Source organism: Anoplophora glabripennis, unplaced genomic scaffold (assembly GCF_000390285.2).
Source record: "Anoplophora glabripennis isolate ALB-LARVAE unplaced genomic scaffold, Agla_2.0 scaffold392, whole genome shotgun sequence".
Taxonomy (NCBI): Eukaryota; Metazoa; Arthropoda; class Insecta; order Coleoptera; family Cerambycidae; genus Anoplophora; species Anoplophora glabripennis.
Genome location: NW_019416500.1, coordinates 291,893 through 312,540, shown reverse-complemented (window position 1 = coordinate 312,540; position 20,648 = coordinate 291,893). Strand labels below are relative to the sequence as shown.

The window sequence follows — 20,648 nt, the reverse complement described above, 5'->3', positions numbered from 1 at the left end:
GGACCTGGAATACATATTATTTAAAGAAAATGAGGTTTAAAATATGCATGATTATTTACAAAATCTACCCTCAATTAATCCCTCGCTAATTTTAGTTGCAAAACCATTTTTATCATGTGTCCTTTACGTAATTTAGTTTTAGAAGCCGTAGTCTTGTATATTCAAGAGCTTATTTAAATAACCACCAAAGTGTAACAAAAAATAGAAACACGACTTTAGAATCACTTTTTTATGTACTTTCCGAATATCGTATCGGAATTTCAAAAAATATATACAGAGTGTTGTTTTCTAGACTTGCACAAAAAATTTACAATTTTTGCAGTCCGGATCTGGATTTTTTGCTGTCATACATGAATACATGAAGTATCGTGTGTGCATTAATCCTACCAAATATGAACCCATTATTCCATTCCCTACCAAAGTTATGACATAAATCAGTTTTGACTACAAATCATAAATCACCCTGTATCTCAATAAAGAATGGCCAAGAATTTATTTCTATAGGCGATCCTAGTTACCCTAGATGTCCTCTATCTCCCATTAAGCCATGTCCCTCTCGTGATGCAACACCCTGTATACATACTTTTGTGTTACTTTTTTAAATTTCTTTGTAATACGTACCCGTATAGTTAACTACTAACGATAATAATGGCAGCAGCGTACAAGAAAACCTCATACAACCTTCCTTTACAGCCCCGTCGGGTGCGCTTCAACCTTCCGTCGACAGATGGGGACGGCAGTGGCCGCGGCGCCGATGCCGACGGCAGCGTCGTCGTCAAGCACGCTCCGGCGGGAGACGGCTGGCTTCGAACACGCGCTCCTTTCAGTCATCGTTCAGATGCACGCCGTTCGGAGAGTGTGGACAAACACCCCGCAGGAGTCGTCACCAAAAACAACCGCGTCGCAGAGTTCACGTACCCCGGCCAAGGGACCAGTGTCCCGGTCACCGCGTCTCCAGGAGTTAGGACGAGGATTCACCCCACTGGCAGGTATGTGAGTGTGACATTTGAGCCTCATTCTACGGTTTAGAGTCGGTGTTTGCTTCTACTAGCTTTATCCAGTTTCCGTCATTAAGTAAAACAGTTATATTTAGGGAAAACAGTCAGTTTGTTTTATTTTTACTAAGAACTTTTAAATTTTCTACCAGCATGTTGTTATTTAAAGTGTATTTTTGGATTTTTCAAAAATTTTACTAACTTCTACGCCGGAAGAACCAAATTTTATTTCCTTTATAAGTTAAAATTTCTAAACTAAACTATCATTATCAGGCAAAAAATATTTAACAGTCGGGAGTAAAAAATACATTCAGTGATAGGTTTAATTTTATTCAATTTCAGAAGCGATTTGATGAAAAGGAATTTTAAATGCCGGGCGACCAATTTTTTTTCTGTGACATTTACGTGCTGCTTTCCGTAGAATTTTCTTAAACGAGAAAAAATCCATACCTATTTAATAAACTCAAACGGTCGAAAACGATTTTTATTTGTTACATATTTTTTTTTATTCAAAATCTATGACGTAACGAGATTTTGTTATTACCAAAGGGAAAATACCCTAAGTTAATTTTTCTAAATTGCCTAATTAAATGTTCCATAATAATACTAAGGTTTTTAAATGTGTTGTTATTTTTAGAATGTTTTATTTAAAAAATATACAGTGTGTTTCACTTAAAGTCTGTACACTTCCGTATTTAAGATGGCATTGGCTGATTTCTAAAATTATTATTTTTTATATGGTAGTACTCAAAAAGGCCTACTTTTTGATATTATATTTTTTGACATGTGATCTTTTCTACGGCCTACTATCATTAAGAAAAATTAAAAAACATATTAGGCATTATTTTAGAAAGAAATGGATAGCATTTTCGATTTGATCACACCACAAAATACAAAGTTTCTTTATATACGAAGAAACTGTATCAAAATTGATAAAAGACTGGAATGTTTGATGAACTACAAGTTGCACTGTCTTCATTCACATCTGGACTGGTTTCTTGAAAATCTTGGAGATTATAGCGACGATCAAGGCGAACGATTTCAACAGGATATGAAGGTTATAGAACCGCGATATCAAGCAAGATGGGATAAAAAACGAGATGACCGATTTTTGTTGGTTGTTAAAAAGAGAAGCAAAAAAATAGAGGGACTAAACGAAAGCGTAACCCTTTGCATAGATCGTTTGAAGAAAAGAGGACACGTTATGGCAACAAAAATAAGAATGATTTGTAGATATAGTTTTCTTTTGTTTAGAAAGTAGAGTATTCTACGTTTTATTGCATTCTCAATCTTCTAGGCTGTTATCTCATCTCTCAGTACAAAAAGTAGATGGATAGATGGATGGATGGGTGGGTTTTATAGGTGGTACAGGTGGATGAATAAATATGCGTATTCATGCATGAACGACTGGATAGAAAGATCTATGAATTCATAAATGGGTGGGTGGATAAAAAGATGGATCCAGAACTCTGCAACACGAATTATGCCATGAAAATGGCGTTTTAAAGGATTTTGGTCTATTTTCTGTTTTTGAATGAAATTGGACCAGCTTGTATGACTTTATACACTGTTCTTTGAATTTTCCCGAAAACTCAGACCCGTTGGGCCAAATCTGAAGGCAGATTCGGATTCAGCGGAATAAAATACATGGAAATACATGGGTCTGAATACCAGATCCGATCCTTTTTTTGTGGGGCTGTGTTATCTATCAATAAATCAACAAAAAAATTATGTTAGAAATCGGAATACATTACATATTATAATAATACAAATTAGATCGATTTACAAATAAATTATTCAAGTATTACTGCTTGAGACCATGAGCGTAGCTGCAACTTTTGTTTGGGGTGGGCCAGTGCGGCAAAGTCTTTGGAGGCCTCAAAAAAAAAAAAGATTATGCTGTCACCAACTTACCCCATTGACAAATATCATAAGGCTTGAGGCATATGTACATATGCAGTAATTTACCTTATTTTTCATGATGATATGATCATTTTAAAAATTGTTCCGCCTAATAGCAATACAGGTTTTGCTTTCGTAAGTGAATTTACCAGCAGATTGTTAAGTAGCGATGTTGTTACTCGGTCACGTGACTTTTTTCTTCTTAACCGCTTATACCTATCTACCAGTTTAATGTGAACCACTGACGTACTATATCTAACCTTCAAAATGGCCCTCAAGATCAAATCCAAAGTTACCAGGTGGTGGCCCTTGATGATCTCAATAACTTTCACAGAAATCATTTTCTTGAGATCTCGTTATCCTAACGAGATACCAGCCTAGAAGCTTCGATAGAGACATTTGACCTTCAGGTGACATTTAAGGTCACTTTAACCCAAGGGTCAAACCGTACCCAAACGCAGAATTGACCGCTCTTTCAGCATCCGGAGTCAAAATTGAGGGTTCTTTGAGAAACGGTGACTTTCAAATTACTTTGAAAATGACCCTCAAGGTTAAATTTTTTCTAATATCTCCTAACGAGTTATTCAGGTGTATCCACGCTTTTGGGACGCCTCGTATATTTATTTCAAAACTAATTTTAACACCACCATCCTAAAGTGAATGCATCTTTAAAAATCATGAGTTCATCTTCATCAAAATCATAAGAGAATCATCTCAGTTTCGCTCTTAATCTAAGTTGTATTAGTTCGTATGTTTAAGGGGTATGTACTAAACACAACATTCTTTGCAGGTACATCAGAGGCACGCTGTCCCCAACAGCCAACGCGACACCCCACGCTGCTGCCTCCCCCGGAGGACAAGCCCTCCTGAGGGCAGCACGCGATGGGGATGACAGCGTATTACGGGACCTTCTTCGTCGAGGTACCCTCATTGGTATACCGGAAGGAGACTTGAATGCTGTCGATTCCAGCGGAAGGGTGAGTTTACATATTTTACATATTTATTTCCCTCGATTATCTTCTTAGGATAACTTTACCGAAATAAACACTCCATGTGAGAGTGTCGTGCAAATCGAAATATTGCAAAATTGCAAAATATCGCAAAGGCAAAAATATTTTAGAAATAGTAGCAATTTATCTAAACAGAATAGGCCCATTCAGTAGATTTTTTTTGTATATTCCAAAAGTTTGCCCTTTAATTAGTTAGTATGCCAAAATCAATTTTTTGTTTCAACGAGAAATGTGTGAAATAAATTAATGAAAACAGAGCGCGGAAAAACGTTGAGCAATCATTGCCTGACGTCATAATACCGGTACGGGCGACTGGCAGAACACTCCGCTCGCTCTCATCCCATTCTGTATTAATACATACGGTGTGTGGTTCGCTTGGCAGTTTCGTTAATCATTGTTTTTATGTCTAAATGGGTCGAAACCGAGGATTGTACAAATATTGTATAGTTCCAGGCTGCAAAAGTACCTCAGGATCGACTCCGAATAAAATATTTATTTAACTACCGAAAAATGAAAAGTTTGTGTGATGTTATCCACGGTTTCCCCAGCTACGGTATGCAACTCAAAACCACCTTCATTTTTCTTTGGTTGCACGTCTAGGGGGTTGTAAAATATTATTATTTGAACATTTAGAGCACAATTTTCAACTTTATGCCGGAAAAAAATTCTACCCCATATAAATGTTCGTGTTCACAAAAAATTCGAAATACGTCGGCGAGAGGGACCTATAAGCAGTTAAGAACCACTCTCGTTTTTCTTTGGTTGTCCGTCTAGGGGGTTGTAAGTATTATTATTTCAACATTTCGAGCAGAATTTTAAAATTTATGCCGAAAAAAAATTTCTACCCCATCTAAACGTTCCCGTCCACAAAAATTTCGAAATACATGGCGAGAGGGACCTATAAGCAATTTATTTAAATAATAATATTTTACAACCCCCTAGACGGGCAACCAAAGATAAACGAGGGTGGTTCTGAGTTGCTTCAAATACTAGTCAAAGTACTACTGGCACATACACGTCGTCGCATACATCCACAAGTACCGAGTCTAGTACGTTGGGTACATTTGTACAAAAATGGAACGCAAAAGAAAATGTAGAAAGGCGAACCATTTACGTCATTGGGAAAAATCCGAAAATGTATTTAGGTATTCCAAGTCATTCTATGTTTATAATAAATATGTTGTGTGAAAAATGCATTTCAATAAGACTTGATGTATATCTCTTATACACTCTCTATTTATACACTTAAAATATAGATGGGTATATAATATAGGTAAAAGTATAGCAAATATCTACACATCTCTCCGACTGCTCGCGACTTGATCACCGAGTGGCAGGTATCGTGACGTCATTACCTGTTCTCCCGCAGTTAAGGGTCTTGCAAATTCAGAATTAAATATATCACTTATTATTAATCCTATTGACCTAATTTTTTTAAGATATATTTAGGTTGTTAAATACTATCAGAAAATGAAAGAAAAAGTTTAAAATTATGTATCACTGAATGGGCCTATTCTAGATATAAAATAATATTATTTTTTATTTGTTACAATGATGAAAAGTGAATGTTAGTGTGTTTATATAGACGAAAATCTTTGTAATTATCACCTTCCATTTTTTTACTAATTGTTTCCGGGCATATATTCATGTGAAACATTTTATTTAAATTGACGTTTCCAAGTTTTAAAAACACCCTGTTCAACTTACTTCACACAGATCAGTAAGAAAAGAATTTTCGTTGATACATATACGGTAAGAGATACGAAGTAGCTTAATTGGGAGCAAAGTTGTATAATCAGGGGACCAACATTATGCCTCTAAAAAATCAAGGCTAAGGTTTTCAAAATATTTGAAAAAAAACCGACATTTTGGAAATCCATTTTTGTTTCATATCAGCTTTGTTTGAGGTAATATAGAAAAAAGAAGACAATCTTCTCATGGCAACTTTTTGCCCTCTATCGAATGACATAATCAATTTTTATATGTAAAGCCTGTATCAGAGAATGGAATTTTGTTGCAGGGATTTGGTTGCCGCGATAGAATCCATGAAATATTTCTTATCAGGCTATGCAATTCCGTCCCAGCAACTGAATTGCACGAATTAGAACATGCTCTATTCCGTGCAACAAAATTGCATGGATTCTAGTTACTTTTATGAAGATTTGTTTATTACCAACCTAGCTGTTGTTGGCTGTTGATCACGGTTATTGATAGTAACACCGCAGAAACCACTATTAAAGCTATACAGCAATTTACTTTTACATTATGATGTTGCAATGTTTTGCTTGAATAAAAAATAATTGTTTACAAGATACGTATATATACACGAAATTTTACATGTTAAACAATGAACACAGTTCGTTCCAAAATCTACCTTTTTTTATTTAGATTTATATGTTTATTGAATTATCGCACACTCTAAGTGTCGTTATACCATGTGAAATTCATCTAGTTATTTAAACTAAGTATTACCATCACACGTTACAATAAAACATTATTAGAATTTTAATCCCGTGCTCATAGTTATTTCTAGACGAAGAGCAAAATTCAACGATAAAAAAATTCTCAGTTTCAAACCAATAGATATGACATACTCAATTGAAAAAAAAATTGTTTGCCATTTTTAAATAAAAATTTTATTTTATATTAAAATGATTTCTTGAATCTTTGCACATCTCAGAAATTAGAAATTTGTCAAATGATACGTTTAACAAATAAATGCAGACATTTTTTTGTATTATTTTACAACTTTTCCTTCCGGCACGTTTTCTTACAAATGCTCTTACCCTAATAAGGATTCATATATTGTGATAAATCTGCTGTTACCTACTCTATATTTTGGAAAACACCAGAAACGCTATGATTTTAGGACGTTTTGTCTTATTTTCCACCCTAGAGGTCTGTCCATGGTTTTTTAAATAACGTTATGTTTTTATTTACTTGTATACATATACACCTACGACGTATGGTTCATTGTGCTGGAACATCAATGAAGCACCTATGCAATATTTGTTTGTGATATAAAAAATAAATTTATTTGTTTACTCCTCCTAAAGGTCACTACTATATTGGAAAACATTTTCAGGCTCGTATCTACTGCAATTTTTTGCTTCATTAAGAAGTTCCATCCGTTGAATTAAAATAATAAAATTAATAACTGATTAAATTACGTTTCACTGAGACTGAAAAGTTAATTTCAAATTATTTAAAAATATTTCTTTTGAAATACAGAGGTGATATTTAATATAGTGTTTCCTTAAAAAATGTACATATAGACCAGGAAAATTAGCGAAAAAAAAGAGAAATTCGAAAAAATTCCTATCCGCGATATTATTGTAAAATTATTTAAAGGAACATAATACAAGACATCACTCATCTCGCAATCAAAAAATTTTATTAGCTAACTTTTCCATTTAAACAAATAAGTGAGGAAAACAGTTTTTGCAGAGAAAACCATCAATTTTAGCGAAAAGTGACTCACATACAGCTTAAAGGAAATAAAATTATCTACAAAATGAGACTTGTTAAATTAAAATCGGTTAATAAACAAAAAAGTTATTGCAAAAAAACAAGAAAAGTGTCCATTTTTTAATTTGTTTATAACTATCGCATTTTTTGTTAAAATTTTATTAAACCTATGACAAGTTGATGGTTTTGTCATACTTTAAAAGTGTGCCAAAAGTGGGCGCTGTAGGTGCAATAGTTTTCACACAATTCAATTTGTTTATAACGGAGGCTCCAAAAGTTATGAACTTTAAGCCTCTGTACAGGCGTTAATTTTCAACCAAACATTTATTTTACTATTATTAAATAAATAAATGAAGCTATCGGTCATTTAAAAAGTTATTTTTTTATATATTAAGCCAAAGTAAACTAATTTTTTCAATATTTTGTTAGTTATTTAATTATGATTTAAATGTAAAATTAAAGTAAAAATTCACAAATTATTTTCAAATTATTATTTATTGTTAATAGATTTAAAAAATAATAAAAAGCATTTGAATTTATTGCAAAATTCTCAAAATTAAAAAATATTAATGAAAATAATGCGGTCGATAATTACAATTTTAACTTCTTGAAATTTTAATACATAGTTTTTTTTATTTAGAAATTTTAATATATAGTTTTTTTTATTATATCTATTACTAATTTTATACAAAAAAATGTTTGCAACATAATCAAAATTAATTCAAATAATATCAATCACAATCATTTTCAATAACAGATATAATGCAATATAATAAAACAATTTAAAACTTACAATTTTTTCTATTTTTATGAAAAATAACTTTTTAAAGTCATAACTTTTGGGGCCTCCGTTATAAACAAATTGAATTGTGCGAAAACTATTGCACCTACAGCGCCCACTTTTGGCACACTTTTAAAGTATGACAAAACCCTCAACTTGTCATAGGTTTTATAAAATTTTAAAATAAATGCGATAGTTATAAACAAATTAAAAAATGAGCACTTTTCTTGTTTTTTTGCAATAACATTTTATTTGCTTGGCCTAATACTTTTCAAGAGCATTCTGATGTGAAATTTGATGGAGTTAATTGCCTGAGAAAGAGTACTATGTTTATAACAATTTTTTTTGGCTATATCTGTCCCTAAATACATTTTTATCATTATCTGTGATGTGGAAACCATTGACAATTCTTCAGCAGCATTCCCATTACAAAATACACCATATTTGCATACACTAAATTTGAAATAAATTCTTGGTATTTTGTAACATCGATCGTACGAGTACAAACGTGCAATCAAATGTTAAACTATTGCAACATAAAATGACACTGACAAATAACCTACTTTTGATCTTGGAACATCATATACTCGCACTGATTTAAAATTTTTTAAATTTGTAATTACGTTATATCTAAAACAAATGAAAATCGCATAACAACATATGAGTTTATTCTTATTATTTACGTGTAGGATCCATTCCTAGAGTTTGGTATCATTCTCCCGACTTACCCTGTATAAGTACTAAGTACTGCCTTTTTAAATCATATTCTGAACAAATAAAAGTGGCAATTTGATTAAAAATAACAGTTTAGCTATTTTTAAATGTAGAAAAGAAAGTTGTATGGTTTAAGTTATTTCTGTAGATACCACTACATATAATATTTTTAAATCGGTTGTCCCAATTTCCATTAGAACTTTAGTTTGTTGTTATACTTCCTATTCTGTTATAGAATACAAGTAATTAGGTTAAAGTTGTGTTCATAGCATTCCAAACAAAAACATTTACCGTATGGATGGAAAACTAGGACAATGGTTAACGTAACGATAAAATATTTATGATTCTGACGTTATAGGTTTTGATATAGTCGGAAAGCTTTTTTAATGGAAAGTTGATTTAACTGCTCTTGTGATAAAAATTTAGCAATTGATCTTCAAAAAAGGTAAAATATATTTATGTTATGTAACCTGAAATATTTACAAACATTTTTATCTGGGATATGAGAGATGAAAAAGGAAATATTCAAGTTATACAAATTTAATCACAATTTTTCGTTTCAAAATATTTCAGTATGTACGTAGGTATAAATATCGTGTATTTTTTGTATTTTACGATATGAAAAGTATTCCGCAATATCTTGGCAAATTTTGATGACCTTGTGTATCCTGTATTATTCCAAAATTTCATTATATGTGGAAACTTTTATATTATTATTCAATGTTAATAATAATAGACACAATAATGGCACCCTATATATTTCCTAGCTCCGTATAATTTTTTATTAGGTACATATTATAATTCCAATAAATTATTTCGGATGATTAGAACCTATAAACTAAGGAACTAAGGATTATTCCGTATCTAAAATTGAATGAAATGTGGAATGTGTATCGAACCAATGAAGCAAATATTATATCCAATAGAGATTTAAAATGGTAGCCGCTATAAATTCCTCTTATCAAAAATGGAAATGTAGGTATCTGCAGCTGATAGTATCACTATGTAGAATATCTACAACGGTGTCACAGCCTGTCAAATACAATGGAGAATATGGCTTTTATCAGAGGACACCAACTTACCTATGAGACAGTATGAAGAGCGTGTGCTCCTTTATCGAACTTCCCAAAGTAATGTATTAAACTGGGGTAAGAATCCCAGTTATTTGATCTGGCCACTTTTTTGTGGGATTTTATGACAAAGCGATTTGAGGTTAAATATTCAAATGTAAACCTATAAAAATTGTTTTTACAGCGTAGAGTATTATTATTTACCTATTTTACTAAGTTTCTTTCAAAAATACATACGGTATGTCCGAGGATTGAGTTTACAAGAGAACAAATGGACCAAAAAGTGAAAGATACCAAAAATGAGACATTCTCGATAAAAGTTTTTGCTTGTTTAAAAAATATGAATCACCATGACGAACAATTTTGTTGTACAGGGTGGGTCAAAAACACAAAAATGTTATTTTGCGTAAGAGTAAATATACCTTATTTTGCAAGAGACGAAAAAAAGGCATTCTTGATAAAAGTTTTTGCTTGAAAAATGAATAAGAGTCACGTTGTCAAAAATTTCATCTTATTCATTTTTCAAGCATAAACCTTTATCAAGAATGCCTTTTTCTTCGCATCTTGCAAAATAAGGTATGTTTACTCTTACTCAAAATAACATTTTTGTGTTTTTGACCCACCCTGTACAACAAAATTGAAGTTCGTCATGGTGATTCGTATTTCCTAAACAAATAAAAACTTTTATCAACAATGCCTTTTTTTGCTATATTTCACTTTTTGGTCTATTTGTCCTCTTGTAAAGTCAATCCGCGAACATACTGTATATTGGATATCTTTTGCATACCAAGATATTTTTTTGAATTGTATGAATTAGCTTAATACCTTAAAAAAGAGTAAAAACATGACAAAAATATGTGTCTAATTTAATTAAATTATTTTTTGTATAATGCATTTTTCTGCCAGAATGTTAATTTTTATTCTTAACATCTTATAGCGTTTAACTGCGTATATTTCTTTTGTAAACTTCTGTCTGCTCGCTTTTCAATTATTGATTCTCGTCAAAATAATAATAATAAAAAAAAGATTTCTCATTTTTCCTATAATGATTCCTAGAACTTTGCGATCTTTTGAAGAGTGGATATGAACCATAGTTTTTTATTAGACCAAATCACATGTCCTATACATTGTTTTATTTGCTTATTTGGTAGTAGTTGAAAAATTGGGGTTATTTTTTTTTAGAAATTGGTACTCCATTTGCTTTTCTTCAATTTTTGTGTAGAGCTACGCTGAGCGAAATGGACTATAGCTACCAAATTTGAAGTTTGAATCTTCTATGCTTCTTAAATTAACAGAAAACTTTTATGACTTCCAATAATTGAAAGATAGAGTCATTAGGAATTATTTTAGTGAAAAAACGCCACTCTATCTTTTTTGGTTCAACGACAGGACTCAGTTCTGAAAGTCTCTCGCGATGTCGCTATTACGTCCTGTATAGCTATAAATTTTTCAATAGAATATAAAACTTAATGCATTCCATTAGTTTACTTGTCACAAAAATGTATTATTAAAGTGGCTTCAACCCAACGTTCCAGTGACATTTGAATGAAATCTTTCCACAGTGACAAAACGACGCTCATATTTTTAAACCTCACGTTTTTCATTGCCTGCCTAATAATAAAATAACGGCTTTCATGTGAAGGTGAAGTATTGACATAAAACAGAATTTAAGTAAATCATTGACATCGATAGAGTGTTTGAGAAGTGGTGTTGCAGTTTCTAAAAAATAAGGGAACGTACCTATATATACAATGTGTCCCCGAAATTAGCATAAGCAGAAATAATAATATGCTAAATTTTTAACCAAACAAATTTCTATACGGCATTTTATATCCTTTAAAATAATGTTAACGAGCTCCTTACAGATTAAAGAAGTACCTAAGCAACACATGCGAATTTTTTATGGAGGCCTGTGAAAATGCTCTATTTAGCAATGAAGTATTTTCAGTATATACCTAATTAAAGAACTATTTTCCTCCAAGCACCCTATAATAATAGTCCAGGCGGTATCTGTTTTAAAAAGGGTATACTTAAAAATAATCTTATACTTTTACTTATTTTATATCGTCTGATTTTTTCTAATTGATTACAGTACAGTAGATATTTTCTAGAAGCATGCGCATAGGCAGTGCACTACGCAGCTGTCGCGATTTCGGAAATTAATGAACTTTATCCAGAGAAATAAAACTGCTCGTAACATAGTCCAGAAGTGTCTGTTTTACTTTCATTTTGGCTTGTTTTTCCCGTCGGAATGTTTAACGAAATTTTCGTTTTGTAGCTGAACAAATATACCTATACTAAATAGCCTTGTATCATTTTTCAATCTGTCATAAAACTGTTTGCACATACTCTCATTGCAAGATCCGTAATGTCATTGTTTTAAAGGCAAGTAAGGAAGTGATTGGAAAAATAACAGTGCCGGTTTGTAAATTTTATTGATATGTAAATTAATGCAGTGTAAAATTATAGTCTTTGAGACTATTTATATGTCTATTTACCGACATGTTTTGAGTATAGTATAATTATCTATAGCACTAAATTTAAAAAAGTTAAGACCATATATACTATTTTTGAGAACTGTTTATTGAAATAGAATGAAAAAATGTACTATTATTTACTGTTTTCTTTTACTTTGCCCTGTGACTTATTTGTTTATAAAGATTATTTATTGAAATTTAGTTTCTAGGCATAAGAGTGCACTAGTGATTGCGACGGTAAAGTAAGATTTTCTATTACATATTTCTGAGATGTGAAATTTAAGTTTTTTCTTTAATGGACGCCATATTGGTCTTACATAGATACCTATATATGTACTTAGTTAAGTGAAGGAAAAAATGCAAATCCAACTACACACTTTTATGAAATTTCTTTTTCAACGACAAGAGATTATATTGAAGTACTGTTTTCATTTTAGCTCAGTCGTAGATTCAAATATTTTATTTTATGGACGCTGTTTTGGTAGGTATCTCATATAACTAAAATGACATATTTGTCAGAAACTTTGTTCAGAAACTAGATTAAAGTGTCAGATATGATTAATTAGTTTCAACTTGGTATTATCCTTTTCTTTATAGTTGTTATATTTCTTTTATGGGGTTTTCATTTTACACTACTACTGCGTCAATTACTTCAGCAGTATTTGATCAAAACTTATCTGTCTCAATGGCGCCATTTCTATTTCAGGAATCTTCTATTAAGCTGTGTTTTACTCTTAATGAAAAACATACATTTTTTTTCTTAAACATTTTTATTCCACTGATCTGAGAAAAAACTTTTTAATAAACATAACAATAAAATAATTAAGTTTTGATTTGTATCAATTTTATAATGCAGAGAATTTGTCAAAAGGTTTTTAAAGGATTATGTTAGTAAAATGAAACTAAGGTAATAGTGATACCTAATATCTTTTATCCACGATATAATCGGACTTTTATCCACACATATGAACCGTCCAAAGTGATACCTTATCCATATAAAGTAACTTTATTTCACTAGTAGAATAATGAAAAAATGATAAACCTATAATAAATCAAATTTAATTTATTTACTTATTAATATTAACATTTACGTTTATAGCAATAGACATTTCGTTTTTGGTTTTATCACGTTTCTTTCCGTTAAAAACAACCCTTGTAGCATTGTTGCCATCTTTTTCGGAACGCATAACACCTGTCGAAGCAGCTATATTTTCCTTGCAACATTAAGTTTGTTATATATATACTCCTCAACATAACTTTCTGCTGCAGAGGAGCTCTTTCATCCAGCATGCCGTTTGATGGCTGTAAGATCAGCACTTTTATTGACCAATCAAATTATTCATACAATGGCCAGTATACGATATTCAGGAATTAAGCAACTATTGAGGGTACCTTCGCCAATTAATTGATTCCAACAGGCTGAGAAGTATATTTTTGATTGATGTATCTTAAAAAGAATATGTCTTGTGTTAGGCGACTTTGGCGAAGAGAAATATATTTTCTCCATATTTCAACAGCATTCATGCAAAATTCATTGTCTATAATTGAGGGGGTTAGAAGGAAAAGGATTCAAGTGCACTTTTTACAAGGAATGAGTTAAGTTAATATTCTCATAGTTAAAAGCTATTATCTGGCAGTAAAAAGATTCAAGTTAATTTCACTATTCCACTGCCATCTATTAGCCAGTAGAAAAACATACCCAAATAAATCTTCATTTAATTTGGAAGTTAATGGATTCAAGTGCACTTGAACCCTTTTCCTACTAACCATTCTGTATTCTGTAGTACCTAAATTATATTGTGTGTACGGCGTACGGAGAGTTTTTTAAGTGTTTTCTTAATAATATTTTTAATTTTTTAAATTTTCATTGGATAGTGATAGAGAAAGTGATGGTAAGTAAATAAAACCAAAATATTAATAAAAAATATTAACATAAGAGTAGGTTGTCCACCGATGAGCAAGTTCTGAAATGGAGAAGTATTCGTTGGTTTGGATACTTGAAATCTGAAATTCAGATACAAAAATACCTTAGACAATGACTTTGAGTTTTCGATGTGTCAAATATATAGGAGCGTCAAAATTTGGCCGCCGTCCATCTTTCCAGCTGTCAGCTTTGAAACCCCTCAACAAAACTACGTTAAAAATAAAAAATATAAAAATCTTATAAGCCTTTTGGACTACATTCCACCTCTTTACCATTCGTTTTACAAACATTTGAAGCATGATGCCAAATCTTCAATTCCAAATAAGTAATTGGTATTGGCCCCAGAAGCTGCCGCCAATAACGATGATGAAGACAGTACAATACTGGAATCAGATTATGAATAATAATAAGATTATTATTTTACTACAACATTTTTATAAGGGCTCATTTGGATACAAGTACATTTTTTCAAAATAAACAATATTTGAAAAAAAATTACAAAATGACGATTTGCCATTATTATTTTAACAATATAAATTAAATTATCCCTAAAAATAGATTCTTTAAATATTTACTGACATTTTTAAACATCAATAAACTTGCAAACTAATGCAAATTATCTCAGAACAATGATAAATGCACTTGAGTCCTTTTACTTCTGATGCCCTCAATTGTAAATTTTCTTCTTGAAATGTCCGTCTTGGTATTGAAACAAGTAGATAACTGCCAACTAATACCGCTAATTTTCAAATTTGTCAATTCGCAGCATCACCAGAAACCCCCATTATTCAAAAACAGCCACAGGAACACAATTACTTTCTTGCATTTTTACCATATTCAGATATAACTGTTTATTAATAATAATTAATAATAATGAACCAGTAGGTATAATAAAACGTACCATGTTGCATTGAGTAGCTACTAGTACGAAATATCAAGTCTTGCGAATATTTTTTTATTAAATTCCAATAATTCTGACTCCACAAATATGACTGAGATGTGATTATGGATAAAACGTTTTATTGCATTCGTGTGCATTGCATTATAAATAAATAACTATTGTATTTAATATAAAATCTATTAGGGATGCAATTTCACATTAAACTGTCTTCTATGCTGGGAATTCACAAAATTATTTTTGAGTTAAATTTGGATTTTTTAAGAAGGTAGTATAGCGAATAACTTTTAATCCTTTAGGAGAGTGGCTACGTAAAAATAGTTTACACTTGGCCCAGAAAAAAAAAAAATACGTTCAAAACATCTATTCTGGGGAAATATTTTAGTGAAGATATCATGCTCTCCTTTGCGATTGAAAACATAACGATTTTTGTTGATAGACTGTTGAAAGCTTTGACTTTTATTAACGATAAGAACTACATCATAATCATTTATTTTTTCTTCGTGAATAATGAAGTTAGCTCACTTCGTAGGAACGCGCCATTTTGCAAAATGAGAATTCGCAAACGACGTTTTATTACATTATCTTTGGCACTGGAAATCCATTAAAATGTCTGAGACCCGTGGATAAATATTTTTATTGTTAGTTTTTGTGATTCAAGTAAATCTTAGTAATCGCACATTTTGTAGACCACTCGATGTGTAGGGTTAAAAATAATATGCCACGTAAAAACAAAAATAAATCATGTACGCTCACGAGTCAAACGTAAAGGCGTATATACTTTTTCTAAAAATAAAGGTATCGTTTAATTTGCCTCAGACTGTTACGTAGGTACATTATTTATTACGCTTTGGAGATAATGTGGCGGCTAGCTGGAAAACGGCTTTCGGAGGATGCAAAGTTACATAACTTGGCTCTCCACATTTTTCTTCCATTTGAAATAAATAAGGAAACATTCTCAAATTATTCTAGCTATGGAGAAATTGTGACTAATTTATTTTTGAACGTGACACTATAGAGAGGCAGCAGAAATCAATCATTAGTTTAACTTATTAATACTGCCTTTCAATAACAGTACTAAATTTAATGAAAGATAATTTGAAACCAAACAAAATAGTTAAGAGAACGAAGTTTATATTACCCGCAAAATCAACAAGGTGAACGTTTAAGTGAAGCCATAGAACCAACTGTTTGTTAAAAAAAAATCAGTCAAACTAGAAAATATAAGAAACTGAGTAATGTCCCTAATAATTTGGCCACCCACTGTATATGCTAGAGGACAGACACTACTGAGTATTCCAATCCATTCAGGTAATCTGGATTAGCCTTGCTTAACTAATTAATGAATTAATTAGTTAATTAACTAACATCTAATAGGTATTACGACTTACCAGGTATCTTACCAGGTTACTTTTTAAATGTTTTTCGTCCGAACTAAGTGTAAACTTTTTGACAGTCATTCAATATGTTTATTACATTTTTATCAATAAATTCATATGGCGACGTTATCTGGTTAAGACATTTGAAACCGTCAAAAACAATACTACCAATCTATCGGATGATAGCTTTAATTTTCCACCATTCTATTTTGCTGTACGTCTAGAGACAATTGTTACTGAAAATATGAATTATTTAGTACTCCTGAGGTTCTATACTGGTTCCATTATCATTTATATCAAAATAAATCTAGGATGTATAATATTTCGATAAAATGTCTCAATCTGGTCAGAAATAATAGAAGAAATATGATCGGACACTTGTTGTTCCTATTAACATAACTATGGAATATAAAACCTATATTTTCTACGGAAAATTACAATAGAGGGTAATTTTATGCCATTTCAAATGTATTTTTGCTATTCAGTAAAGGAATATGACATTTTTATTTGAATTATACATAAGTTCAATATAAAACATTTTATAATATGACTGATAAGGACGCTGACAATCTATCAAGACTGCTTTAGAAAAAATATAATAAATCATATTCTCTTTTACATTGTATAGAAACTATTTAAGCAATTAGATGTTATTTATCATCCATTTTTAATGTCAATATTTTCCTTCGTTTTGGACATATCTGAATAAAATGAATATTAATCCCAGTTCATTATTTTTAATCATACAATCCAGAGTCTACTGACATAGATCAAATTACCTTAATCCATTTTTACTTTCTTAAAAATGTACGGGTATTCATAAAAAGATTTTAGTTGTAAACTGCGTAGTCAACATATTTTAAGCTAACAGATTTTTTTTATTTTATGATAAAATAAAATTAAATATTTATGGCAAATATTTGAACCTAGGAAAACATGTTCCAGAGAATGCTTACTGTAATTTATACACACTGATCCCACAAAATGGGTGATAAAATGCAGTGTTTGTGGAATGTGTGCTTTCGATAAAAAACTTTACTTGAAATACTTTACTAAAAAACTTTATATAAAATTTAACGGTTTTGTTTTCTTGTTGCGATGCATTGATTTATTTTTTAATGTTCGATTTAGCTCGTATGTACGTTCAAAGTGCCTTACTATATTTTGTTTCCTTACTTACCACTCCAAAAAACAAATAAAATTCTGCATTCAAAGCATTTATAAAATGACGTTCTTTCTATCGCGTGGGTTAGGAACGCATTATTTAATTAAAGAGACTGACGCTTGTTTCTACTGTAGACTTGGTTGAGCATGTATCAAGACTTACCGAATGCTTGATCCTTGGATTGTAACTAATTGTAAATATTTCCACTCTATCGTCTGACCTTATGCAGCTCTCCTAGATAGGAGAATTTTGAAAAGTAGTTTGTGTCGACAAAACAGTCCGTTTATTGACATACTGTGGCTTTCCATCTCCTCCAATAATCTGTTGTGTACCCTGGTATCAATCTTCGTCATATTAATAGCAGCTTGCCCTAAATCTTTATACGGTTCTTTTTCCAATAATGGCAGCGTGGCAAGTCCAAGAGGATTTTCGAAGCAGCTAAGCTTGTGGAATTCATTGCTCCAGGCACAATTGTCTTTGTAAATCCGAGAGCTTGGTTTTTGCAGTCGTTTGAAGAATTTATTTTAAATCACCAAAAGTCGAGCCATACGTGATCACAAGTATAGTTCCAAATGTAATTGTTTAGACTGTATGCTGTAGAATGTTCTAGATATACGTCGACATGTCCTCACTAACATACTTGCCTTGCGGAGGACTGTTTCCACATAGACCTTCCAATTAAGCAATTTCTAGGACAATGATTGGATACTTTACCTCCCCTGCAAATAGTATTGTCTCACGCAAGCTGGAAAGATCATAAGTGCACACCTCTAACACCAGCCTAGCGTATCTCTTGAAGTATAGATAAAATTCTTCCTTTGGACACAGTAACATAGTGCGGTTGTCATGACTGTTTCCAATGAAGATCTTTCTTGTAGATGTTACCACTGTTCTCTAATTTTCCTCAACGTTTCAGTAATTTAACTTAAAAAAGGAAATGAAAATATTTTGCGATTTAGTTAAAGCGTCAAAGAATAGAAAATATGATGGTAACCAGTAGTTTTAATGAAACATCCAAAAACAATTTAAAATTAAATAATTAAAAAATTTAATTCAGAAGTTATAAGATGTGTTTAATAACTACTAACGAATTGTCTGCATAAAAAAATGAACAGAGGAAGTTATTAAATATAAGACAAGGCAAAACGTAAGACCAATAGAACAAGAAAAATGTGTATATCAAGAAGCTAAAATGGAGACGACAAAAATAACTCTATTTATTTAAGTAATTTCAGTTAATGTTTCCCTATTTTATTCTTCCAAAAATAATTTCTGGATAGAAATCACTTCATAATTTGTAAAAAAAATAGTAACTAACAGATTTCAACTTATGAGGATCAGCGCATTGATTTTGTCACTATTTTATGTTCAGTTACAGAGTTAGCTAAGAACCTTTAACCTTCTCGGTCTAGACTCTGTGGTGTTCTTTTACCTTTTATTTGTCATACATTATTTTTAAGGTTATTATCTACATATAATCTTATAAACAATCCTAAAATTAGAGAAGTTTTACAACATTTATAATAACAACCAACGAGTTCAATCAGGTCTCTAACTACTTGTTGCAGGTAGGAAGTAGAATATTTGTCGTACATTGTATACTTTAGTAAAGATTGTAATCTAAAGCGATTAGTACCTTTGCCACTACGGAAATATTACAAATTAAAAAATATTTCCCAATTGTATGCATGCATGAAATGAGGATAAAATTAAATATGTAAATTTGCACTTCCGCTATAGATTTTATCCAACATGTACAACGAAAGTAAAAGAACTAATTTATACATTTCTATTATACATTTAATTTAGAAATACAAGGTACGTTCCACAGTACAGAGAACATTTTGCCATTGCCTTTGGAATCGTAAAAGCAAATTAATGTTTTCACATCTCACTTCTCCAAACGAGATTTTTTGGGTTTTGATTTGTCTGGCGCCTTCCACTCGGCACTTTGGTACTTGATTTCATGGTATAAAGTTTGTCCATTTTGGCCTAATTGATGATGTCTTTCAAATATTGAACTCTGAGCAATTTTTGGTCGTCAGTCAACTTGTGCGGAACAAGTTGTATACCCACTTTTCGGTATCCCAAAAATTCGACCAAAATGCGATAAATTGATGTTTTTGAGATCTCAATTCTAATTCCATGAATATCAATGAAGATTTTGGTTGATCTTTGATGAATAATAAAACAATACTATCTTCTTACAAAATATTTTAGATCGCCATAAAATACTTAATATAGTTATTTATGGTACTAGTGCGTTACGGTATAAAGTCACGCTGGGAAATGTTTTTTGTAATTTTCCCAAGTGACTTATATGTATATCCAACACTTTCATAGAATTTAGTTTTAATAATAAATAAAAGTAACTTAAAATTTCAAGTTGTCAATATCAGAAAAAGTAATTTAACCAAATGAATGTATTTTTAAATATTACAAAGGATGCGAGTGTTAACCTAAATTGTGTCTGTAACCAAGGGTTGCCAGTAAACAAACAATATTTTTTTGAGTTGAAATTACGTTGAAATCCTAAACCAAGACTGAAAAAATGGAAAACGTGGAAATTCCATCTGATATTTTAGAAAAAGCTAATGCGGCTACGGCAGGCATAATTCCGGAGATATCAAAATCTATATACAACAAAGAACTGAAGGAATTTCAAGATTGGAAAATCAAAGAAAGGATGAAAGGCGTAAATGAAGAGGTCTTGCTGGCTTATCTTTTCAATTTAAGTGAGAAATTAGCTCCATCCACATTGTGGAAAAATCCAAGGTATTAGAAAGAGAACAAATTTTTGCGTGAAGCCCTAAACAAAGATCATCTTATGACTAAGGTAAGTTCCACTGAATAGTTTAACTGAGT

General features: G+C 31.3%; 1 protein-coding gene across 1 annotated transcript in view; it reads left to right on the top strand.

Moving 5' to 3' along the window:
- The first annotated feature begins 648 nt into the window (after window positions 1-648).
- LOC108909777 (ankyrin repeat domain-containing protein 33B-like) overlaps window positions 649-20,648 on the top strand; it is a 141,636-nt gene continuing 121,636 nt past the window's right edge. The window contains exons 1-2 of the mRNA XM_018714199.2: window positions 649-989; window positions 3,688-3,874. Of these exons, the coding sequence (XP_018569715.1) occupies window positions 649-989; window positions 3,688-3,874 (528 nt within the window). The remainder of the gene's footprint in view (window positions 990-3,687; window positions 3,875-20,648) is intronic.